This window comes from Pelodiscus sinensis, chromosome 2, assembly GCF_049634645.1.
Source record: "Pelodiscus sinensis isolate JC-2024 chromosome 2, ASM4963464v1, whole genome shotgun sequence".
In the NCBI taxonomy this organism is placed as follows: domain Eukaryota; kingdom Metazoa; phylum Chordata; order Testudines; family Trionychidae; genus Pelodiscus; species Pelodiscus sinensis.
The window spans coordinates 220,509,373-220,535,467 of record NC_134712.1 but is presented as its reverse complement, the minus strand read 5'-3'; the positions used below and the strand labels follow the sequence as shown (position 1 = coordinate 220,535,467).

Here is a 26,095-nt window from a genome sequence, read left to right as displayed (position 1 = left end):
CAGATGGTGTCTTCCAGTTGCACAGTCACATCGTCACTCTTTTCTAGATGGACATGCAATTTTCATTTTTTATGGTATCCTGTTCCTAGATTGCTCACTTCAGGCTCATTTTTTTCCCCACCTTCTTGCAATGCTGTCCTCAGGTCTCTGATATAAGACTCCTCAATACTTCTCATGGTCCATGGGGCAATTTTTGCTGCCTGAGCATCAAGTCATAGGCAAGAATGGATCTGTGAGGTTCAAAAGCAATCTCAGAGAGAGAGAGCAATGGATAGTTGAGTGCTGGGCAATGTCCTATGCATACATGTCAAAAACTTGTCTTTGTATTCCAGTCTCATTTGTCTTCATAAGAATCTATGTTTACAACCCATGATGCTGTTTACTCTCTCCCCTTCCTCACTACTTGCAGAATGGGTGACACTGGTCCTCACCTAGGTTATCTGGAGTTGTCTGCATACTTTGTGTAGTAGCCACAATTCAAATTCTTTCCCCTGATCACTGCAGATCAGGGGACATTGCAACACTATATATTTCATCAATGCAATCATAACTGTCTTGGACACTTCATCCTTTCATCCTTTGTAATTTGTCCTAGTTTTGACTTTTGATATTACCCTTTTTTGATTTTTAGATGATGCAAGATCTCCTGGTTAAGCCAAGGTGGTCTTTTGCCATACCTTCTATCTTTCCTACGCAGTGGAATAGCTTGCTTTTTGGCCTCTAGTAATGTCCCTTTGAAAAACTGCCAACTTTCTTCAGTTGTTTTTCCCCTTAGTCTTGCTTCCCATCAGACCTTACCTACCACCTCTCTGACTTACCGAAATCTGCCTTCTTGAAATCCATTGTCTCTATTTTGCTGTTCTTCCTTCTACCATTCCTTAGAATCATGAACTCTAGGATTTCATGATCACTTATACCCAAGCTGCCTTCTACTTTCAAATTCTCAACCAGTTCCTCCCTGTTTGTTAAAATCAAATATAGAACAGCTTCCCCCCAGTAGCTTTTTCAACCTTCTGAAATAAAAAAGTTGTCTTCAGTGCAGTCCAAAAACTTATTGGGTAGTCTGTTCCCCGCTGTGTTAGTTTTCCAACATATGTCTGGATAGTTGAAGTCCCTCATCACCACCAAATCCTGCACTTCCCAGCGACACCATGTTTGCAGTCAGGCATTCACTTCCAGCATGCACCTGTCCCTGCTTGGGCCCCTACCTTTGACAGGGGTATACCACCTGCACTTCAGATTCCTTCAGACATGCTCCCAGAGCCCTCTAGTCACTCTTGATCTGCTCAGTGTTACACCTTGCAGTATCATTAGTGCCCACATAGATGAATAGCAAAGGGTAGTAGTCAAAGGGCCAGACAGTCCTTGACAATGCCTCCATAATGTCTCAGTTATGGGCCCCTGGCAGGCAGCATATCTCCCAAGATGACATGTCAGGGTGACAGATGGGTGTCTCCATCCCCCTCAGAAAAGAGTCTCTGACCACCACTACCCTACATTTCCTCCTCGCAGTGGTGGCAGCAGACCTCGCAGCTTTGGGGGTACAAGGCTTCTCTTCTGCTGTAGGGGGGTGATTCCTTATCTCCTGTATCCAGAACAGAGTAAAGGTTCTCTAGTACCACTGTGGGAGGGTCGGGAGCAGGGATGGAGTACAGCCTGTTGCCAGAAGTGACCAGATGACGGTGTCCCCCCTGAGCCATCTTCTCCTCCACCAGTGGTGTGTCAGTGGCCTTTTGTAGTAGGACAGCTACCTCAGCTTCAACTGTCTCCACATGAATAGTGTCCAGGAATTTCTCATGGATTCAGATGCTCCTCAGCCTAGCCACCTCTCCTGTAGCTCTCCCACTTGCTTTCTGAGAGATTCCACCAGCAGGCACCTTTTACACTGGATGGTCCCCTCAGCCTGGATTTCAGTAAGTAGGAATTGTAAGCCACAGTCCCTGCAAAACCACACCAGGATCTGGGCAGAGCCATCCATGGTCTGGTGGTCTGTCTGGCAGAGGAGACAGAAGCAGTGCTGGCACAGGTGTTGCAGGTCTTCCTAACCATAATAGGCCCCCCTCTTTTGCTCTCCCTCTTAAACTTTCCAGTCTGCAGCCCCCTGTCCACTTTGCTCCCCTAGTTGCTCTGCCTTTGGCTTTTAAAGCCTGGTCACCAAGGTCAGGCCTGCCCCCTCATTAGTGACATAGGAGAACATAACTCAGACTGATCTTGCCAGAAATAGTCACGCGACCAGACTGAGTCTATTCTCCCTACCATTACCCCGCTAAGAGTATCTATAATCACATGTTGCTTTCCATGTTTCTAGTAAACTGTGAATAACTATAAATCTGTGCAACACTTTCAAAAGTCAAGCCTAGGAGAATAAATTCATACCTCTGCTAGACACTAAAAATCATGGACTGAATAGACACACTGGATTTATGGCTTATTACAATAATCTACAACCCACAAATGTCTTCTTTTTGTGCTATGAAAGAAGAGCTACTAATGAGCCTCTTTGCCTTCAGTGGCCCCTTACAGTACGTACTATCTGTACTAACAATATATTCCACCTTTCATTTAGCTGTGATACTCAGAGTACCTTTCCTAGATCTTAAGAAGAAGCGCTCTGTATAGTTTGAAAGCTTGTCTCTCTCACCAGCAGAAGTTGGTTTAGTAAAAGATATAATCTCACCCACTTTGTCTCTCCAGTATCCTGGGACTGACATGGCTACAACTACATTGCATACAATGTATATTCAGACAGTTTTTGTGAATCCATCTCCAGAGATGGTCATCTCCATTATGCTTTGTAAAGATCCACTGCAGGACACTGTGGTCTGTGTACACTGTGAATTTCACAGCTAGCCTCGAGGACCTCCATAAATGCCAGACACTCCAGTTCTATAGCTGCATACTTGCGTAGGATCCCTTTACTATAGAAGCCTCTGACTTTTACTGGGAGGATCTGTTGTACTGCAATCTAGCCCTAGAGACTACAACTCTCATGATGCCTTGGGAAAAGAAAGGAAACTGTTTTCTTCTAGGCAGTGCAGGGAGAGAATGGTGGGCTCCAATTTGGAGAGAGGAGCCAGATTGCTGGTGTGGAGCCTTTTCCAATGCAGGAACTGCTGCTGGAAGCTATAGCCTGCTGGAGCTTTGATCTAGTATAACCACCACCAAGGCAGATTTGAACCTGGGACCTTGGGAGCTGACTATAGGAGCCTCTATCCTCTGAGCTAAAAGCCAGCTGGCTCTCAGCCTGTGCTGTAGAGGTCTCTTGATCTTAACTGTTGCAGTGGTCTAGGTGCCACTTGCAGTACTCAGTAACCACACTAGGTGTGTGGGTTACATACTTCCCCTAGGTGAGGAAGCACACCCCACACTTCTGAGACCCAGTTGAGATCCCGGACAAGCCCCCAATTGTAACCACCACCAAGGTGGATTTGAACCTAGGACCGTGGGAGCTGACTCAAGGAGCCTCTACCCTCTGAGCTAAAAGCCAGCTGGCTCCCAGCCCATGCTGTAGAGGTCTCTTGATCTTAACTGTTACAGTGGTCTAGGGGCCACTTGCAGTACTCAGTAACCACACTAGGTATGTGGGTTACACTAGCAGGCTGCTTCAAGGGCTATTGATGATTGTTCCTGGAAGAGAGAGAATCCAGCTGTGCCTATGGCTGAGAAGAACATGTATAGAAGAAACTATGGGTAACTGTCTGTTTGGGAAAGATCTTCTCAGTGAGCTGCTGGCATTTGGTGGGGCTAACTCAACTGTCAGAGAGATTGTGTAGCTTGTTGCCTTGCCTGGACTGACACACACAGAACCTGCACAGTGACGTCTCCACTCCAGCTGCAGATCTTCAAGTGCACCACACAAGCATCTGGGACTCTGAGATCCAGAAGAGGGCATACTCTGGGATGGGATAAATGGTGGCAGTGTAAATGCCAATGAGATAAGTTTTATTTATTTCTATGTACTTAGTTAATTGGTTTTATTCAATTTTAATTATTAAAGCCTGTTTCATTAAGTTAAGAAAAGGTGTGTTAATTCTAATTTAATCAGTTAGATGTATATTATTTATAATTGTTGTTTTGGTGTTAGATCCAGATTATTACTGGAATAAGTTTATTCCTGGAGGCTCCCAAGGCACACCATTAAGTATGTACAAGGACCAGCCAGGTGGAAGCACTGCCATTGAATTTTCCTTTAGAAGCAAGGGACTGAATCAAAGGGGTGAATAGGGGATCCCCAACTATTCAACCTCACCACTGGGATACTCAGGATCTCCTTTAATGTTAAAAACATCAGGAGCCCATGCACACAGGTCAGCATTGCCTACTCCCGAGTAAACTAGGGAGGAAAGAGGGGGTTACACTTGGTTTACCTCTCATTTAATTTGTGGCCCCTGGTCTGTGCCTGCCAAGCTCATCAATTTGTTCAAGTGCGAATTGAACAGAAAACCTTAGATGCTTCACAAATTACCACAAGAGGATGAAATGGGTCCATGAGTTTAAGCACAGAAGTTTAGAAGTCCTTTTGTGACTCGTATTCTTTTTGGAGTTGCTCTCTCTAGTCTAAGTTGTGCTTTGTTAGTTGGAACACTGACTCTGGGTGCTCTGAGTTTTTTTCACAAGTCTTCTGTGGCATGCACAGAAGCCTACAGTTCACAGTAACTCCTCCAGGTTTGCAGGACCAGAATGTTCAGTTTCTGGGATTGGGATTCCAATGCATCCATATTGGCTTTATGTCCAAGGAATGTGATTTAACTCCTTGAAAATGTTTCCTGCAAGTTTAAATCCTGAATCCTTGTAAAGCTTTAAAATCCTTTAAATTCCTACCAGATGTTCATCCCATGTTTTCTGGAAACAAATGAAGTAATTTAAGTACATGAGGATGTCTTCAGCTCTCAAAAAGTGGGTAGGACCGTTCACTAATCTTTGTAATGTACCTGGTGCATTCCTAAATCTGAAAAGCATTCTGCAGAGATAAAACAATCCACACGGTGTTACTAAGGCCGTTTTGTCCTTTATCTGCAGGTGCCATTTTAATCTGATGATATCTAGATATCAAATCAAATATTTTATTCCTGGCATTTATTGTGGGTGTCTGCTATGTAGGGAAATGGGTAACTATATTGAATATTCTGTAAATTATGTCTCTGGTAGACAACATGTATCCTCAAGGCTGCATTGGATTTTTTTCACAATACCATGGGGGGATGTGCAAGGTGACAAAGACTGCTCAATCAGATCAGCCTCCAGCATGCAATTTAGCTTCTCTTTCATGGCTACCTGATAAAGCAGGAGAGTCTGAAGTGGTGGCAGCCTCAAAGGAACACTCCTCAACTTAAGCACAATTCAGTGTTGCCCCCCAATCATCTCTCTCAATTGCTTCATTATTCCTGTGAAACACACTAATATATAATCAGAGCAGTTGTTCTAATCTCTCTTCCTTTCATTGCTTTCCATGGCCACTCCTATCAAGTTACTCCTAAATTTTATTAATGACTGGGCTGCCTCACAGATCTTAATCACTGCTTTGAGATAACAGCTTGCTCATACGCTATCCCCCTGGTTCTGATTTTTCATTAGCTGCATTTGTTGGTCAATCACATCAATTACTCTTACTCAAAACTCACCCTTAGGTCCAACACAAAACAGATGATTGCTACACAGCATTCCTAAGTGGATACTGTTAGATTCAAACATCCTTACAGGTTCACTGCAGCATTCCTTTACCCACAGGGACATTACTGCATGATTGACTAGCTTCACCACAACTTTATTCCAAGCTACTACAGGGAGCACTTTCTCTCCGACATCCTTTAGGCAATGTAGAAACATTTCCCATGTCCTAAAGGTTATCCTCCGGAATCTACACTTTCTGCTGCCTATATCTGAATATTGTTCAGGAACGGACTGTATCTCCTTATAACCAAGCACTATTTTGGGGATTCTCCTGGATGAAATCCACAACAGCAATATAAATAGTGGTCACCACCTCAAAAACCCATTGAATATGCAGAGACCCCATGTTCAGGGGGATTTTGCCTGCTGTGGCTCATGATTAATAATCACCAGTGAAACTATGGCCATACGTATCTCCTGCCCCCAAAGTGCTGAGGGAAGTGTTCTCCAGGGATGAGACTTATTTCAGAACCTGGCTCAAACAGCATTGTGGTTTACCAGGCTCTGATGTCTCCAGACGTGGTACGTCAAGACTACATGCCTCTGTCGCCAGAGGCTTGTAGAATAGGCTACCAGGCATAGGAAAATGAAGCGGCGATTTAAATAATCGGCGCTTCATTTAAATTTACATGGCTGCTGCGCTGAGCCGACAAACAGATGATCAGCTGTTTGTCGGCTCAGTGCGGTAGTCTGGACGCACGGGTGTCGACATCAAAGGCATTTGTCGACCACCCAGGTATGCCTCCTGGCGACAGAGGCATGTAGTCTAGACGTACCCACAGTAACAAGTAGCTGGGCAGCTCTAAACATAGCTTTCTGATGGTCACTGATATTTGCCCTACTGCATCAACCACTTCTAGTTTTCCTGGATGTGGTTCCATCTACAGTGGTCTTTGCCTCACCTGCATATGTCATCAGTTCTGAGATCCACTTGGGAAACAGTCTTTTGCACCTAACCCTAAGGGCACCTGTGAGTATCTTACACGTGTGGTTCCTTCCATTCTTTAGCTACTTCACTTGTAATCTTTTCATAAAATCATAGGGTTGAAGAGACCTCAGGAGGTCATTGAGTCCAACCCCCTGCCCAAAGCAGGACCAACCCTAACTAAATCATCCCACCCAATGCTTTGTCAAGCCAAGACTTAAAAACCTCTAGGGATGGAGATTCCACCACCTCCTTAGGTAACCCATTCCAGTGCTTTACCATCCTGCTAGTAAAATAGTTTTTCCTAATATCCAACCTAGACCTCCCCAACTATAAGTTGAGACTATTGTTCCCCATTCTGTCATCTGTCACTACTGAAAACAGCCTCTCTCCATCGTCTTTGGAACCCCCCTTCCAGTAGTTGAAGGCTGCTATCAAATACCCTCTCACTTTTCTCTACTGCAATCTAAATAAGCCCAAATCCCTCAGCCACTCCTCATAATTCATGTGCTCCAGCCCCCTAATCAGTTTTGTTGCCCTCTGATGGACTTTCTCCAATGTGTCCACATCCTTTCTATAGTGGGGGCCCCCAAATTGAACACAATACTCAAGATGTGGCCTAACGAGGGCTGAATAAAGTAATATATAGGACTTTATTACTTTTCTTGATGCAAAGGACTCACCCTGGAGCTGGGAATTAACAGAAGCTACCTTTAAGCAAGCACCAAATTCTTCATCAGCATTTCAAACTCAGCATATAACGTAGTCCATAGGTTTATGTTCCCATTTATCTAGTCACTTTCCACACAGAACCTGTCAGAGCTTGCCACTGCACATAGGCTTTTCACAGTTTTAGGTTACCTGCACATGTATTTATTCTCTGCAGTCTCTTGAGGACATTCACTTTAAGCTTCCAGCTCCCAGCCATCACCAGTATCGTTCTGAGTCTTGTCTCTCTAACCCTTCAGACCAGTCAAGTTAAGGCTACACAAAGCCCTCAATTTACACTTCAATAGCTTCAGCAAGTCAAACTGCCTAAGCGGGCCAGCACCTGTGATGTGTTTTCTCTCCAAAGGCCTATAAATAAGTACTAAGTTGCCACACAGTTCCTTCTAAGAAAGCACATCTATTCTTAAAATGAAATCATTACAGAAGAAAAATTAACAAAAGTTCCTACATATAATATGTCACCACAAGCTCCAACCTAGAGCTCTGGTATGTTTTGGTCCTTCAAAATCCATAGATAGGTTTTCACCATGTTTTCAAGTTTATATCCATCTTAGACCCAGAACTAGAATATAGGCTTTGCAGAATAGCCATTTCTTTATACAGGTTAGACCTTTGGTCTTGGCTTTCCATAACTGGCATTCCATCGGCAGACAAAGACCCACTCCTCAGGATATCAGAGGGGTAGCCATGATAGTCTGAGTCTGCAAAAATGACAAGGAGTCCTGTGGCACCTTATAGACTAACAAATTTATTGGAGCATATGCTTTCATGGGCAAAGACCCACTTCATCAGATGCATACTCCTCAGAATGTAGTTTCAAAAGGTTGGGTTTTTCATTAGACAAAGTTGGGTAATTTGCATTAACTTTTCATTAGGGTATCCCCAAAAATCCACTTAATCCTTATTGCCCCAGAAGTTCATATATATCTAGAACATTTTTCAGTATAATCTTTTGATAATACTATTCTTACAGCTATCACATTTGCCCCCTATAGAGTTTTCATGCAATCCTGGCCCATATTAAGACAAACATAATTCAATTAAGTGATAGAGATGTAGCCGTGTTAGTCTGGTGTAGCTGAAACAAAATACAGGACTATGTAGCACTTTAAAGACTAACAAGATGGTTTATTAGATGATGATAAAAAAAGCAAATTGAAAGAGCCAAACGAATACCTAGAAACCATCTACTTCAAGACAGACCCAAGAAAACCAACAATAGAACACCACTTGTCATCACCTACAGCTCCCAACTTATACCTGTCCAACACATTATCAATAGATTACAGCCTATACTGGAACAGGACACTAAACTCCAAGAAGCTCTGGGAGACAGACCCATAGTCTCCTATAGACAACCACCTAACCTCAAGATGATTCTTACCAACAACCACAGGACATACCACACTAATACCAACCCTGGTACTTTCCCTTGCAACAAACCCCGCTGCCAGCTTTGTCCACATATTCACTCTGCTGACACCATTATTGGGCCTAACCAAGTGAGTTACAAGATCAAGAATACATATTCCTGCGCCTCCAGAAATATAATCTATGCTATCATGTGCCAAAAGTGTCCGTCTGCTATGTACATTGGACAAACGTCTCAGACACTTCGCCAAAGAATCAATGCCCACAAAACAGACATTAGACAGGATCACAAAGAAAAAACAGTTGCTTGTCATTTCAACCAGAAAGGACACAGTCTCAATGACCTGCTAACCTGCATCCTACTTCAGAAGACATTCAAATCTGCACTTGAAAGGGAATCCTCTGAACTGGCATTCATGCTAAAATTCGACACTCTCCGCACAGGACTTAACAAAGACCCCAGCTATCTTACACATTACAAAGATAGCTTCCCCAATTATCACCTCTAATTCTATTAACTCTCAGACATTTCCCCTTCCCCACCTCTAATATCATTAACTCACTGGCATTCACCTTCCTTTCCCCCTCCCCCCACATCCCCCTTCTGTTCTGTAATGTGATTTGTCCTTTTCATGTGTGTTCATTTTTTTTTAAAATTGTATCCTTTGGTATATATGGTTGTGACTATTTTCTTACATTATTTGATCTGAGGAAGTGGGTCTGGCCCACGAAAGCTCATCATCTAATAAACCATCTTGTTAGTCTTTAAAGTGCTACATAGTCCTGTATTTTATAATTCAATTAAGTTATTCAAAGATATTATGGGAAACTGCCATATTTATCACAGGCTCTTTCTGAAGTGCCATTTCCAGGTTCTGTATCTGCAGCCCACTGTGAAAATCTTTTCCACTTAGCTGAGTACGCTGCCTTGTAGCTGGCTTTCTACTACTCAGCAGTACTGATCTCACAGCCTCAGAACAATTTAGTTCGGTACCAGTACTAGCCATGGATAAGCCATGCTATTAGACGGAGGGATTTGATGTTCGGGTGGCACAAGAGACCCTCCCCTCACTCTTGAACGATTACATCTGGAATGGTAGGTATGGCTTGAGGCTTGTCCTGGAGTATGTCCAGGAGGATCGGATACCAGAACGGTCTGGGCCAGTATGGAGCTATTAATAGGACTAGTGCTTTGAGTCTCTTGACTCTGACGATAACCTTGTGGATCAACAGGAATGGGGGAAATGCGTAGAGCAGTCCCTTGGGCCAATTGACTACTAGTGCATCCCCTGTGGATTCCAACCTTTGGGCCATGAACGAGAAGTAGGTTGGACACTTCTTGTTCATTTCTGTGGTGAAAAGATCCACATGGGGATGACCCCACTTTAGGAATAGCCCCTGTAATATGTCCTCCCTAATGGACCACTCATGAGTCCTGAATGAGCGGTTCAGTTTGTCCGCTAAGAGGTTCTTGTTCCCGGGTAGATACGCTGCCTGTAGGTGAATGCTGTGGGCTATACAAAAATCCCAAAGAAGTAGGGCTCCACCTTGTTTGTTTATATAAAACATGGCTGCTGTGTTGTCCAAATACACTAGCATGACTTGCTCGAGAGATGGGGAAGGAAGACTTTGCATGCTCTCCGAACTACCCTCAACTCTCTGAAATTTATATGTAGGTCTCTCTCCAGAGAAGTCCATAGACCCTGCGTCCTGTGATGGTCTAAGTGTGCCCCCCAAGCTAGGTCCAAATCATTGGTAACTAGTCTCATAGGGTACGTCTAGACTACAAGCCTCTTTCAAAAGAGAGCGTCTAGACTGGATGCTCTCTTTTGAAAAAACCCTGTTTGCATTTAAGAACTCCTTTTTTTGAAAAAGCACTTTTGAAAAAAGGCGTTCTTCCTTGTAAAATGAGGTTTACTGCAGTTGAAAAAACCACCACGTTCTTTCGATTTAATTTTGAAAGAACGCAGCGGCAGTTTAGATGCAGGGGAAGTTTTTTCGAAAAAAAAGGCCACTTTAAAAAAAACAACCTATAGTCTAGACACACCCATAGTGAGTGTCTCTTTGAGGAATGGGACACCCTTGCACACTTCCCTTTCTTGAGTCCACCAGTGCAGTGACTGGAGGACTTCCTGTGGAAGTGACAGTACCGAGCCCCAATGCGTTTGACTCTGGTTGAATGACCAGGCCAACCATGCCTGTAATGGTCTGAGTTTCAGTCTGGCATGGGGAACCACGTGCGTGCATGACGCCATATGGCCATAGTAGTCTCATGCAGTTTCTTGCCATCATAAGGGGAGATAGCTGAAGTCCCTGAATAATGTGTGTCAGAGTTGTGGATCTGGTCGTGGGGAGGGGTGCTCTGCCTACGATGGCGTCCAGGTGTGCCCCCACGAATTGTATGTCTTGCAAGGGAGTTAATATGGACTTTTCCTCCTTTATCAAAAGTCCTAGCTCCCCAAACAGAGACTTTATAATGTCTATGTGAAGAAGGATTAGATCTCTTGATCGCGTTCTGATGAGCCAGTCATCCAGATATGGGAATACTTGCACTCTGAGTGTTCTGAGGAAAGTTGCTACCACTGCCATGCACTTAGTGAATGTCCTGGGGGCGGTGGAGAGACCAAAGAGCAGAACTGTAAACTGGAAATGCTCATGCCCTACCATGAACCTTAGGTAGCGCCTGTGCATTGTCCGTATGGCTACATGAAAATCAGCATCCCTTAAATCGAGGGTCACATACCAGTCTCCTATCTCTAACGTGGGAATAATGGAGGCAAGCATGACCATCCTGAACCTCATTGTCTGTATGAACTGGTTGAGATCTCTGAGGTCCAGGATGGGCCTGAGACCCCCTTTTGATTTGGAGATGAGAAAATATCTGGAATAAAATCCCCTCCCTTGGAAACTCCTTGGGACCCTCTCTACTGCTCCCCTGGCGAAAAGGGAGAACACCTGCTTTAAGAGGTCTTCGTGAGATGGGTCCCTGAAGAGGGACGTGGAGGGGAGGGTGAGTAAAAGATAAAGAGAGGAAGGGGATAGAGTAACCCTCTCTTATCAGGTCTAGCACCCTTCTCTCTGAAGTAATCCTGGCCCAGGCCTGGTAAAAATGGGACAACCCATTACCAAAGATGTCTAATGTGAGATCTGGTACATGACCCCCGAGCGCATCTTCAAAAGGGGGTCTAGGAAGGTTGGTTGGCAGGAGGGCCTGCAGATCTATCCGCATCTCCTCTAGGTTGCCTTCTCCTATTACGAGCATTATTTGGTCCAGAGGGATTGTTATTACCTGTGCCCGCGTTACAATTCCTGCGCCTCCACAGGTTTTGCTTATAGGGAGGGTATTGCGGTCTAGCGGGTGCTCTGGCATTAAGTGACCGTCTCTGCAGGGCTGGTGTATGTATTCCTAGAGTCCTAAGGGTGGCCCTTGTGTCCTTAAGGGTGTGGAGTCTCAAGTCCGTGCTTTGAGAGAAGAGGTCCTTGCCCTTGAAGGATAGGTCTTGAAGGGTGTTTTGGATATCCTAGGTTATGCCTGACACCTGTGGCCATGCACCTCTGAGCATGACTACCCCGAATGCCATGGTTCGGGCTGCTGAGTCCACAGCATCCAATGCCACTTGCAATGCAGTGCGGCTATGGTTCTGCCCTCATTAGTCATGGCAGTATACTCTTGTCTAGAGTCAGTGGATAGGAGGTCATGAAACTTGCCCCTCATCTGCTACGTGTTATATGTGTACCTGCTGAGCATTGCCTGCTGGTTTGTGATGCATAATTGAAGACCCTCAGTGGCTTAGACCCATTAGGTCTAGGCGTTTGGGCTCCTTGGACTTAGGAGTAGGCCCCGTTGCACTTACCCTTCCTTCTGGGCCACCACCTGTACCACTATTGAGCCTGGAGTAGGTTGGGAATAGAGGTGCTCGTGTCCCATTGTGGGATGAAATACCTTTTCTCTAATCCTTTTTGGGTAGGTGGGTTTGATGCAGGGGTTTGCCACAGAGTAGTCGTGATCTTAGCCACTGTTTTGTTAAGAGGCAATGCCAATTTTGCCGGGGTATCTGCAGTCAATGTCTACCATAGGGTCAGCGTCTTCAACTACTGATTTCGCTTGGATGCCTAGATTAGTAGCCAATCTACGCAGGAGGTCTTGGTGAGCACGGGCATCCATAGACGGCATTGAAGGTGCCAGATCTGCTAAGGCTTCATCGGGTGAGGATGAGAAAAACCCTCTGTTGCGGTCCTGTTGTTCCTCCACCACAGGCAGGCAGTGGTCTGGCGCCGGTTCCACTGGAACTGGGGCTGTTGTTATCCCCGTTGCGTCTCATCTCTGGGCTCCTGCCTTAATGGGCTTTGCCTAATGTCTACCTCAGGAGGCCTTGACACTGAGGCTGAAGGGGTGTTCCTAGTTCTGGGAACACTCGACCTTCTTGATGGTGGCACTGGATCTTGCTATTGGTAATAGGCTCAAGGCATCCAAAAAGGCCAGGGTGGTTAAACTTGTGGAGGCCAAGTTTGCTGAAAGTCCCCTGGGCTGGTGCCGGGAACGAGAACGGTACCTAGACAAGGTCCTCGATGAAGACCTGGATGGTAGTGATTCAGCTTCTGACTCCGAAGAGTATTCAGAGCAGACCATGGCGATGCTATGGGCGGTGCCTTGGAGAGGTGATGTGTCTGAACCTCTCCATGGACTCCAGCATCCCGTATGCACTTGTCTAGGTGGGGGCATGGTGGCTGGTGCTGGAGGATCGGTGGAGCCTCCTCCAGTACTGGAGGCGGCACCGATCCCATCTGCGGTGCCATTTGACGTAGCATCGTAGTGGGCAGTACCACCATTGGTGATGCAGACCAGAATCTGTGCCCCGCCGCTGTTACCGGTGCTGCCAAGGCCCCCGGTGCTGCAGGCAAACACTTCCGGTACTGACATGTTGCAGGCGGCAGAGGAGACGCCGTGAGCTCTATTGGCTCTTGAACTGCTTCAAAGGTCTCCAGCATGGATAGCCTTTGTAGCTGCATCTGCCACAGACTATGTTCCTGCCCGGGGTCATCACGATGCCTCTGGGTGCCGTCTTTCCATCGGCACCATGGGGGGACTGGGATCTGTGCCTTGGTGCCAAAGGTTTCGGTGCCGCGGTACGGAAAGGTCCCGGTTGGGTTTCCCGCACCGATGCACTGCGGCACCTTCCTTTTCTGGTGCCGATTGAAGCGCCGACTCCATTAAAATGAGTTTTAAGCGGGAATCCTTCTCCCTTTTGGTTCTTGGCTTAAAACTTCTGCAGATTTTACAGGAGTCCGTCAAGTGGGCCTCCCCCAGGCACTTTAAGCAAGAGTCATGGGGTTCTCCATGCGGTATTGGTTTAGCACAGGATGCACAGAGTTCAAAACCGTATGAGCCTGGCATACCCTCCCCCGAAGGGGAGAGAACACTCAAACTACCTAAGTGCTAACTATACTATTAAATGCAAAATAAGACTAAAGAACTACTTACACTACAAAGAATTCTGAGCACTGGATTAACAAGTCAACAAGAGAAGCTCCAACAACCATCACAGGCGGTAAGAAGGAACTGAGGAGGGGGAGGGCCGGCAGGTGTACTTATGCGCTGTTATCGTGGTGCCACTCCAAGGGGTGACCTGCTGGCCCGACGGGTACCGCTGGGGAAAAAACACTCTGGGAACTGTGCAGGCGGGCGAATGCACCTAATTCAAATGTATATGAGCAACCACTCGAAGAAGAACTGCTTTACACTGCAGTATATCCTCATTATTTTTCTCTTAATTTGTTTTTTAACCATTTGAATGCCAAACTAGGACAATGCTCTTTGGAAAAGAATGCACAAAGCAAGACAGATGTGCTAAACATATGGTTATCGGAGAGCTGTTTACAAAACAATATTTATGTGAGTGCAGAATTTTAATTTCCTATCTTTTTTGTTGTTTTTGCTTCATTGCTTTCGATGAGATATTTGGCCATGAATTATCTAATTCAAAGTTACTGCAGCAGAAAGAAGCAGCAGATTCCTAAGTATCTACAATATTTGCAAAGTACAAACCAGAGGTACCTGAATAGTAGTATTAATTCCAAAGACTTTGCTATATTACTAAACATTTTTTCTGGAGTGGAAATGAATTACGAGGCCTACAGTTATCTAGTTAGCTATTTGCCTAGTCTATGCATCTGTGCAAGCCTATGCACATTTTTATCTATTACAGTACCTTTTAGAAGCTCCATTGACATGATTTATACAATTGGAACGATTTCAGTAGGAGATTGAGAACTAGTCAGCCCAAAATAGCTGATAGTCTCTCATGTAAGGTACTCATCTGGTGGAAAGATCTAAATTCAATCACTTCCCCAAAATGGATATTCAGTTTTCTCTCTCCTATGTCCCAAGTAAGTGCCCTAACCACTGAGCTAAACATATACATGCTTGCACAGAGTTGCTGGCTTGAAGTAGACTTTTCCAATTTGATGATGAATTCTGAACATTTTTAGAAACAAACAATAATTTCCCTGATTTTTCAATTTGTTGGCTGAACCAAAAAATCAATTATTCACTCAGCTTCATTTTGGAGCTTTCACTCTTTATAGCTATTCCGTGGAATCCAGTATAAGTGGTGCCTACAGTTATGGGGTGCACTGACCCTGCATTGAGTCAACAGACACAGATCAGTTGCTCTGGGCCCAAGAGGCCTCTCTCTCTCCTCACTTCCTCTGTGGGGTCCTGAGATCACATTGTTGCAAATATTTGACTCCACAGAAAGCCCAGACAACTGCAATGGGGTGTACCAAGCCTGCATTGAACCAACGATGATGGCCCTGCCCAACAAATTGAGCATTCATCACATCTACTCTCTCAATTAGTAAGAGTTTCATACATTCTGCATGGAATCTGATATGGTGTATGAGAATGTGCAGTGACAGTGTACGTGTTAGAATTAGACAGAAAAAGAGTGATCCCCTTGATGGAAAGTTTAACTAAAAATTTTAAAAAATTCCTCGAGAAATGGAAAACAGAAATATTTTGCTGTAATTTGGATACTCATGATTTCATTCTTCTCCATAAGCCAAGTTGTCTGGTTAGACTACTTTTCCCACAGTGCACCATGGTCTGCTGCCTTGATAAAGGGACATAGTGCATCACGGGATGATGAATTCCATCTGGGGAGCTCAGCACAGAGGGGATAAGGGCCATGTGGCAACCAATCTGCGCTGTGAACCATATTATGTCAATTGTTTTCTGAAATACTTGTTTTAGCTGAAAGCCAAAGCTTTTCAGATTTATGACATTCAAGGTTTTTTATTTTTTAATGAAAAATCAGTTCTCCATTGGGAAGTAAACACATTTTGGTAAAAAAAAACCCTGTAATAAAACCACTATTTTCTGTTGAGAAACAATTTCAATTAAATATTTTGACCAAATCCAGTACATATGTCTGCCACTGTAAGGGGTGGGGAACCTATGGCCAGGGGGATGGATCTGGGCCCTGGATTGCCTGAATCCAACCTCTGAGGCTTAGGGCATCCAAACTGGCACTATAGCCCCACAGATACCCCCAACCATGTCAGACAGGAGTGCCAATGCTGGCTCCCTAATGCAGGGGGAAGGAGCCCTAATCCTCATGTGCTGGAATAATGCAAATCAGGGCCAGATCTAACCCATGGGCAGGAGGAGACAGAAGCTCCATACTCTGCCATTCCCCTCTTCCCCTCCTTTTCCCCCCTGGGGAAATAGCAGCACAGCAAAGCACTGCCTGGAGGCTTTACCACTACCACTTTACCCCTACCAATCCTGAACCCATTCTTGTACCCCCCCCCCTCCTATCCCCACTGCCAGCCCATTCCTGCAGCCTGTCTTCCACCCGGATCCCAACCCACTCCTGCACTTCCTCTCTGCTCCTGTACCATACCTTCCACTCAGATCTCCCACCCCCAATTCCCAGCTCAATCCTTCACCCTATCACCTCCCAGACCCCCAACCCATCCCTGCAACCTCTCTCCCATCCAGAACATACAACCCAAGACCATTGACTAGCAGCCACCTCTCTCACACTGAATTCCTCAATTTTTGATCCACCAAAGAGCCTTGGGGGGCCTCCCAGACTATGGCGTGTGAGGAAAATGTGGAGAGTGTCTACTTCTCAGTGGGAGACCATATCAGTGAGGTGTAGGGGATTCCCCACTCTTGCTGTATATTAAAAGAAATCAAATATCACTGTTCATTAAAATATATACAGGATGAAAATATTGTAAGAGGATTCTGTAAAATAGAAAAGGTGATACTAATACTATCTACTATACAACAATTATATCATAAGATTTTATACTATTTATTTTGTGCACATGTTTTACTCTTGATTTACAATATTCCTTTTTTCTTCAATAGGAAGACATACTGATGTTCTGCCGAAAGTCTAAATTGCTTCAAAAAATGACAAAGTAAAATTGTATTTTTAAACTATGGTTAAATTATGAGGCTTTTTACAAAAGAAATACAGTAATTTTACTGACACTAAAAAAACCCCTAACACATTAAGCTGAAATGCAGTAATTCTCAAACTCATTAACAATGCTGTCAGTTTCAATGCTGTATAGTATTACTGTGACACAAACTAGATTTATGTTTATTTTTAAACTGCCATCAAAATAGTAGCTCTTCTTGCAATGCACATGTTTGTTAGGGTCTTGCTCTGCATTCTTTGCCACGTATAAATGATTAATTCATATTTTCATAGAGACCTGGATGCATCTGTCATTCCAGATAGAAAACTTTGGTCTTTTTCTGTATTCAGATTATGGAACATCTCTCATCTCATACAGAAACCCCTTAGTTCTGGGTTAGAGCTCAAGCTGTACATCACTGAATGAAGCTTATATTTAAAAGTATACCTGGCTTACAACATTAAATAGAAGTATGTCTGAGTCTGTCTGTCATATTTATTCCTGTGATTTCCAGAGATGCTGACAGCCTCCATTGGCCCCTGAGCAAGGTGGGGGGGAGGGGGCTCTCCACAGCCTCAGGGGGAAGTTTGCGAAGCTGGAGAAGTCAGCCCTTGGCATCACCAAGATAGTTGTTTTGTCTAAACGTATGTTTATATCACAGTTGGCACCTGACCCTGGCTCTGGTTTGGAGTCCCTGACTAACCACTAAACCTGACTGCTCACACCATGGTCCCTATAGGAATAAGTCTGCCTGCCTCTTCTCAGAGTTAGTACTGCTGGAGATGAGAACTCAGCATCATGAAGGACATGGTGGGGCAGCAATTCTTCTCCCCTGCTAATGAAGTACAAGATATTTATATGTTAGGAGAGAGTTGAATTTTCAAATGCACTGAGCCAAATTCTGTTCTCAGGGTCTAAATCCACTGAACCCAATGAGGAAATGGCAGCAGAATTCTCAAGTGCCACAGCTGACTAACCATATACAGTCCAGAGAGGTTTGTGGGTGCGAACACCTTACTCACTTTGTGTGATCAGCTGATGGCCTGTGGTTTTCCTCCCCAGGATGGATAGTTGCTCCTTTTCCAACACCCCACTGGAATGCATTAGTGGAATGGACTGAAAAAGTTGCTGCTGCCACTTCTGGTAGTGGTTGATACCATTCACATAGATTTTCACCTTCAAAATCACAAACTTCCATGGCTTTCAAAGAGAAAATTAGAATACTTAGTATCTGTCTACAAACTTGGAATGATCAGATAGTTGATGTTAAGGTTTAGTGTACAACAATAGGTATAAGATAAATTGTAGCTTAGTTTCTTTAATGAATATTTATATAGTATTAACAAGTATGATTTCTCCCTGTTACAATACCAGTGGCACTCACTATATTATTGGCTAAGGAACACATTCTATAGTTGGGGGAAAAAGAAATCATTTGAACTCTTATTTATCTTGCTGTCTAATGTCATATCACATAAGATATGAAAAAGACCCATTTCATCTGATGATGTCAAGTGCCAAAATATCATTGTAGAAGGCTATTAGTGTGATATCAACATTAAGGAGGGAACTCAAAAAGCAAATTAATTAATTTTAATAATCCAAATAATGTTTCAATGTTCTACAATAATCCTGCCATCAGCGCAGTGCTCTCTACTCCTGAGGCTAGGTCAGTTTAACTGCTTCATTCAATAGTGTGAGCATCATAATTGAACAGAGCCATCAGGTTGGGTGGCTGACTCAAGACCCATACTTTGAGGGCCCCCCACAGTGTCCACCTCAACTGTCCTACGGATGGAGCCCAGAGCAGCCTGGGGGATTGCTGGGGTGCTTGGCATTGGGTGACAGCAGGAGGTGGCCCTGCCATCCTCCAGCCTGCTGCACTCAGCTTCACCCTAGCAGCAGGAAGCTGAGTCATGGAGTTGCCACAGAGAATCCAATTGCAGCAGGCTGGGAAAGGGAAATGGGGTGGAGCAGAGCAGGTTACTGGGTCACTCCAGCTCCCGCCACTGTGGAGAGTGTGGGAGGAGTGGATCAACCCCTGCTGCCACCTTGTGCAAGGCCCTTGGTAATTCCCCAGATCACGCTGCTCAGGGTAGGGGGCTTTGGGCCAGGGGGCAGAGTAGGGGTGGGAAGGTTCAGAATGGGGTAAAGTAGGGACAGGGAAGAGGTGGAGTGGGGATGGGGCAGTGCCCCTTACCCTCCTCCCCCGCCCTCCCGGGACAGTCCTATAGTTATACCACTATAAGTAGATGATATAGACCAAGCCTTAGGTGACCACTATATTAGTAAGTTATAATATTGGTGATCATGGGATGTCCTCTCTGGGGGTATGTCTACACTACCCCCCTAGTTCGAACTAGGAGGGTAATGTATGCATACCGCACTTGCTAATGAAGCCCGGGATTTGAATTTCCCGGGCTTCATTAGCATAAGCGGGGAGCCGCCATTTTTAAATCCCCGCTGCTTCGAACCCCGTGTAGCGCGGCTACACGGGGCTCGAACTAGGTAGTTCGGACTAGGGTGCCTATTCCGAACTACCGGTACTCCTCGTTTCACGAGGAGTAACGGTAGTTCGGAATAGGACCCTAGTCCGAACTACCTAGTTCGAGCCCCGTGTAGCCGCGCTACACGGGGTTCGAAGCAGCGGGGATTTAAAAATGGCGGCTCCCCGCTTATGCTAATGAAGCCCGGGAAATTCAAATCCCGGGCTTCATTAGCAAGTGCGGTATGCATACATTACCCCGCTAGTTCGAACTAGCGGGGTAGTGTAGACATACCCTGGGGGATTAGAGATTGTGCAATGAAATACTAGTGAGGGGCTAGCAGAGCAGCTTTATTAGCTTTAAAAGTTACAGTAAAGCTAACCACCAATGCCTCTGCCTAATTATCTATAAGATTCATGATGCTCTCAGAGGGTATATCTACACTTGCCCCCTATTTCGAATTAGGGAGGCAAATGAAGCATACCGAAGTTGCTAATGAAGCACAGGAGTTAAATATCCTGCGCTTGATTAGCATATTTGCGGCCAGTCGCCATTTTAAAAAGCCAGTAACCCGAATTAACTCGCCGTGTGTAGATGCGGTAGTCCAATCCAAAACCCTTCCCTCTAATTAACTGTTACTCCTCATTGCACGAGGAGTAACAGTTAATTCGAGGGAAGGGTTTTGGATCGGACTACCGCGTCTACACGTGGCCAGTTAATCCGGGCTACCGGCTTTTAAAAATGGTGACTGGCCGCAAATATGTTAATCAAGCGCAGGATATTTAAATCCCGCGCTTCATTAGCAATTTCGGTATGCTTCATTTGCCTCCCTAGTTCAAACTAGGGGGCAAGTGTAGATATACTCAGAGTGTGGCATATCTCAAGGGCCACACTTAATTTTCCAGTTTTGTGTGTTTTATAAATATTATCTTTTGAAGTGCATTTGACAGTGGATAACACTCCCCTGTGCACAGATTGCTGCCCTCAGGATGTTCTTCAGGTTTATGCAGATACTGCCACTCAAGCGATGAATTGCGGTCATTGCTGTTGTGACTGCAAACTTCAAGTTGTATGCAGCAGACTAACAAGTATTCTCCATAACATTTATCCCCCTAGGGAGATGAAGGATGACTTGCAAAACAGAAGGGCTTGCTTTACTCAATGAGTTTCGCTTTATACTAAAGTTTCACGGCACCATATTCCCCTTAATAATTAGAGCTGGATGAAAACTGCATGGAAATGTTCATCAGTATTTGAATTTGTTAACAGAAAGTAGATGTTAATGTCAGATATAAATGTATTTGTGGTCAATATACTTTATATTGATAGATACACAAACAAAATATTTCACTTTATAAATGCTCATATGTGTTATCAGAAAAGAAAAAAATCATGTGATTCCTCTGATTAATTGCAGTCCTGCAACATCTTAAATTCTGAGCATTCATAATCAATATTTACAGGAAAAATGCTGATCAGATTTGAGAAATTAAAAATCAAATAAATTTTCAGAAACTGCTATACTCAAGGAAGTATAATGAATATTTAAATTAAAAATATGTACTACTATTTATTTGTATAATGATGATGTGTAAATGGCTGGTTGTATTCAGTGCTTAACAAACATAGTAATTAAGCATTGGTAAAAAAATTGAATAGAAGTTTTTCCACTGGAAAATGCTCTTTCGTTGAAATCAAAATTTTCCACGGAAATGAGATTTTGTTGAAATTTAGAAAAAAATCTAAACGAAGCATTAAATAATATTACAATATTCTGTTTGAAGGTTTTCAGAACTTAAATGTTTCATATTTTAATTTTGAAATTACTTTTCGTGACAATTTTATTTTGCATAATCATTTTTGAAAGTGAAAATCAAAACTAAAATATTTGATTGACCCCAAATGATTTTTTAAAGTTTGTTGGTGCCAAATTTTGAAATGCAATGTTCATTTCAAATTTATAACAAAGACAAATGTAGAAAGTGTAAAACTTGCCATAACATGGAAATTCTGGTTCTGCCCACCTCTAATTTAGACATAGTTCCTAGCCTGAAGACACAGTCTAAATGCATTTCCTGTTGTGAGCTATCTGATTTGGTCTGTCAAGGATTATATTTTAAGGCACAAATGTAAAGCAATATTTTGGTTTCTATTACTAAGTATTTTGAAAATTGGAATCCATCAGGAGCAACTAAAGAAACCTACTTGTAATTGATTAGATTGCTTATATTCTGTTTCCCCCTTCATTCTATATTACCTTGATTTCTAACTCATCAACAATTGCTTTACGGCTTTGAGAAGCAGAGCCATAATGACTGATTCACTTAATTTGAGAAATTATATTTATTTTTAAATGATTATGTATAGCAACCAAGCACTGAGTGATTGAAGCTTTTGGGTAAGTAACTAGAATTGGAGTATAAATTGTCAAGTCCTACTCAGCTCTTTTAGGGTATGTCTACACTTGCACCCTAGTTCAAACTAGGGAGGCAAATGCAGGAATTCGAAATAGTCAATGAAGCGGGGATTTAAATATCCCGTGCTTCCCGGCGCACTAGTTCCAATCATAGCTGATTTGAACCAGGAAGTGCACGCCAGGACGTGTTAGTTCAAACCAAACCCCTTGGTTTGAACTAACGTTACTCCAAAAACTGAGGAGTAATGTTAGTTCGAACCAAGGGGTTTGGTTTGAACTAAAGCATCCTGGCATGCACTTTCTGGTTCGAATCAGCTGTGATTCAAATTAGCGCGCCAGCGAGATCATGCTAGTGAAGCACAGGATATTTAAATTCCCGCTTCATTGACTATTTCGAAAGCCTGCATTTGCATCCCTTGTTTGAACTAGGGTGCAAGTGTAGACATAGCCTTAGAAGGTTGAAGATGCATAACATCTCAGATTCCTACGTTACAAAGTTAAAGGTTAGTCTTTCATTAGGGAGGTTTACATGATGATTCATGTCAGGATGCAAATACAGATTAGTAAATAAATATATGGATTAATTAAACATTTTAATATCTCAGAATAAACATGATAGTATTACATAATAATTAGTTCACTGACCACAAGAGGACTCATCAGACTTATCAGAGCAGTCAGGTCTGAAATCACATCTCTGGATCATCTGGATGCACTGACCAGTTGCTCTACAGATAAATTCCTTCTCTGTGCAATTGTTCAAAGGAAGTGTTGCAGAAACTGAAGTGCTTGAGGATGTGGTTGAGATAGCTGGCAAATTTCCTTATGGAAAAAAAATTAGAAGTCTTTAGTCAGCTATTTTTTGTTGATGACACTTGAACTGTGGAATTGCTGTAAGCATCTCCTGCCATCTAACCTTTTTTTGTAATGCTCTTCTTGTTTTTCATCCAATTAAACCTCCCCCCCCCCAACATAGCACAGAAATTACTTTGGCCATGTGTACATTACGCAGAAGATTGACGGTGCAGTCAATCTTCCAGGGTTCGAATTAGCGTGTCTAGTGAAGACCCTCTAATTCGAGCTAAGAGGGCACTTCTGTCAGCAATGGTAGTCCTGCTCCTCATGAGGAAAAAGGGACTTCAACAGGAGCGTTTGCTCCCATCCGACCTCCTGCTGTGTGGATGATCTGAAAACACAATTTAAGATAGGTCTACTCCAGCAGTAATTAACATGGATGGAGTTGTGTATTTTAAATTGACTTTTCCCTTTAGTGTAATCCAGGCCTTTGAGAATCATATTTCTACTATGACTATGTCATGATAATTTCCTCTCCTCCAGAGTCCTCTCTTCAGGTTTAAGCACCTTATTCCTGCAGACTTCTCCCAGGTTCAGGCAGTCAGAGGTTAGGGACACCAAGAGCATTGGGTCACATCCCTGACCATCTTGGTTAATAGTCATTGATGGACCTGTCTTCTATGAACTTAACTAATCCTTTTTTGAACCCCATTGTACTTTTGGCTTGCACAAAATCCCATAGCAATTAGTTCCACCGGCTGACTGTGCATTGAATGATGAAGTACAGGTTGAACCTCTCTAGTCCAAAACTCACAGGACTTGACCAGGGCCAAACCAGAGGAGGTCAATATTGTCTAGCAGCATTACCACCCCCTTCCACTATTTACGGGGCTCTTAGAAGACTGGTTGTAAATTAGAGTTAAATAACAGCACAGAACACTGAGAGCCAGGATTAGTGGCTGTAAACAAATTTTATAAGATTGTGGGAAACTTGGCCACACTCATGATAAATGGACATCTGACTCACTAAAAATCATACCAGACCACTGCTGTTGTTGTATAAGAGAAGTTCAAGCTGTACTTCCTTTTGTTTGCTTTAAATCTGGTGAATTTTCATTTCATTGGGTGACCTGTGGTTCTTCTGTTATGTGAAGGAGTAAACAAATCATTATTCATTTTCTCCACACATTTCACGATTTTATAGATCACAATCATGTCCTCTTTTAGTCATCTCTTTTCTAACTGAAACATTCCAATCTTTTTAAATTTTTCTTCATATGGAAGCTGTTCCATGCTCTTAATAATTTTGTTGCCTTTTCTGAACCTCTTCCAATTCCAATCTGTCTTTTTGAAATGGAGCGACCACATCTGCACACTGTATTCAAGATGGGGATATACTGTGGATTTATATGGTGGTAATATATTTTCTGCCTTCTTATCTATATTTTTTTAATAATTCCCAACATTCTGTTAACTTTTTTTTGACAGCCAGTACACATTAAATGGATGTTTTCAAAGAACTATCCACAACAACTCCAAGATCTTTCTTTTTGTAAGAATAGGATTTATATCCTATCACTTTGTATGTATAGTTTGGATTATGTGCATTATTTTGCATTTACCAACGTTAAATTTCACTTGCCTTTTTGTTGCTCAGTCATCCAGTTTTGTGAGATTCATTTGTAATTCTTTGCAGTTTGCTTTGGACTTAACTATGTTGAGTAATTTTATATCACCTGCAGATTTTGCCACCTTCCTGTTTATTCCTTTTTCAGCTCATTTATGATTGCCTTCTTACTCCTTTTTGATGAGCTTTAGCCTCCTGCAATTCTCTATACAAACTTACCACTGTTTGTGTTGGAGCCCAGCCTCTGAAGCTATATGATTTGGAACAAAATTCTTAAAGCATTCTACCTCCTTATCTATTTTATACATCTTCTGAAGACCTTTGCTCTCTTGTCTATGTCTCTTTATTTTCCTCCACTTCTGATATTTTTACATAAACTTTATTTCATTTAACTTTATATACTGTCTTCAGTTACTCTTTGTGTGAACAACACTATACAAAATAAAGGTGTATTGTACACTACTTAGATTAGTTTAATAAAGGGGAAATGATCCATGAAAAAACATATCGTATGCACTATAGCCCTGCTAGACCTAATAATTTGGCTTAGGAGAAGTTACTGCATGCTAAAACTGAGTTCATCTGCATAAGGGTCTGCTAAGGCAACAATTCTAGGAAAATGACTTTGTGTAAAAATGCCTACTGTTCTGCTGCTTTCAGTTACTACTGCAAGTCAGCTATCAGACCATATATTACATTTCATTTCCTTCAGCAGCTGACAACCTGCAGCCCTCTTGGAAGCTTATTTTTTTTAATGGAACATGGCAGGCATGGAATTCTGTGGTTGTCTTGGGACACACGGTATGATGTTTCTGTAGACATTGCAGAAACCTAGGTAGTGAAGACTACAAGGAGACAGTAGTATCATTCAAATTGTTTGTGTAGTATACTGTGACTGTTTGATTTCTTTATTTTGGCACTGTCAGCATAATGTCTTAATTAAACTGATTATACCCACATGTATGTGCAGAGATATTCCTCTCTGTCAATCAAAGGATGGAATGCTTTTTGCCTAGTGAAATGTTAATGTATTTACACTGCTTTAGAAGTGTGTTGCTCCTACAAGAAATGAAGTTACCTTGTTGTTGGTTACGAAAAATAAATTTCTGTGACTGCCTGCTAGAGCTGCTGGCTTCTTTCCCACCACCCTTAGATACTGGATCTTCTGCCTTACAGAGCTTATTTTCTAGGCAATGTCCCCAGGCATCTGAGCACAGTTTCTTCCCTTTTGCACACCTGACCTAATCTTAGCTCTTAAACTTAAGTGCATATCTCAAGAGTCACTTACTTTTTCTATAAGTTCAGGAATCAGGATTTAGGCACATCTAACATAAGAACATAAAAATAGCTACACTGGGTCAAACCAAAGTTCCATCCTGTTTTCCAACAGTGGCCAATGCCAGATGCTTAAGAGGAAATGAACAGAACAAGTAATCATCAGTCATGTTTTGTGCTTTTTACTAATTTGTTTTCCAGCTGTCCATTACCTTAATATTCCCTTTCTGTACTCAGTAAGCACATGTTTGAACTTGCCTGAAGACATTCCAGGACATCACTAGCTAACTACTGCCAAGGCATGGTGCAAGATTCTGGAAAGCAACATTGGGCAGATGGGAAAACTAGTTGGGATTTGATTGTTA

The 26,095-nt window shown here is 43.1% G+C and overlaps 1 protein-coding gene across 1 annotated transcript in view; it reads right to left on the bottom strand.

Moving 5' to 3' along the window:
* MALRD1 (MAM and LDL receptor class A domain containing 1) overlaps positions 1 to 26,095 on the bottom strand; it is a 439,697-nt gene that overhangs the window by 281,398 nt on the left and 132,204 nt on the right. The window contains exons 20-21 of the mRNA XM_075922485.1: positions 22,679 to 22,855; positions 18,154 to 18,331 (exon numbers count right to left, since the gene is read on the bottom strand). Coding sequence (XP_075778600.1) covers positions 18,154 to 18,331; positions 22,679 to 22,855 — 355 coding nt within the window. The remainder of the gene's footprint in view (positions 1 to 18,153; positions 18,332 to 22,678; positions 22,856 to 26,095) is intronic.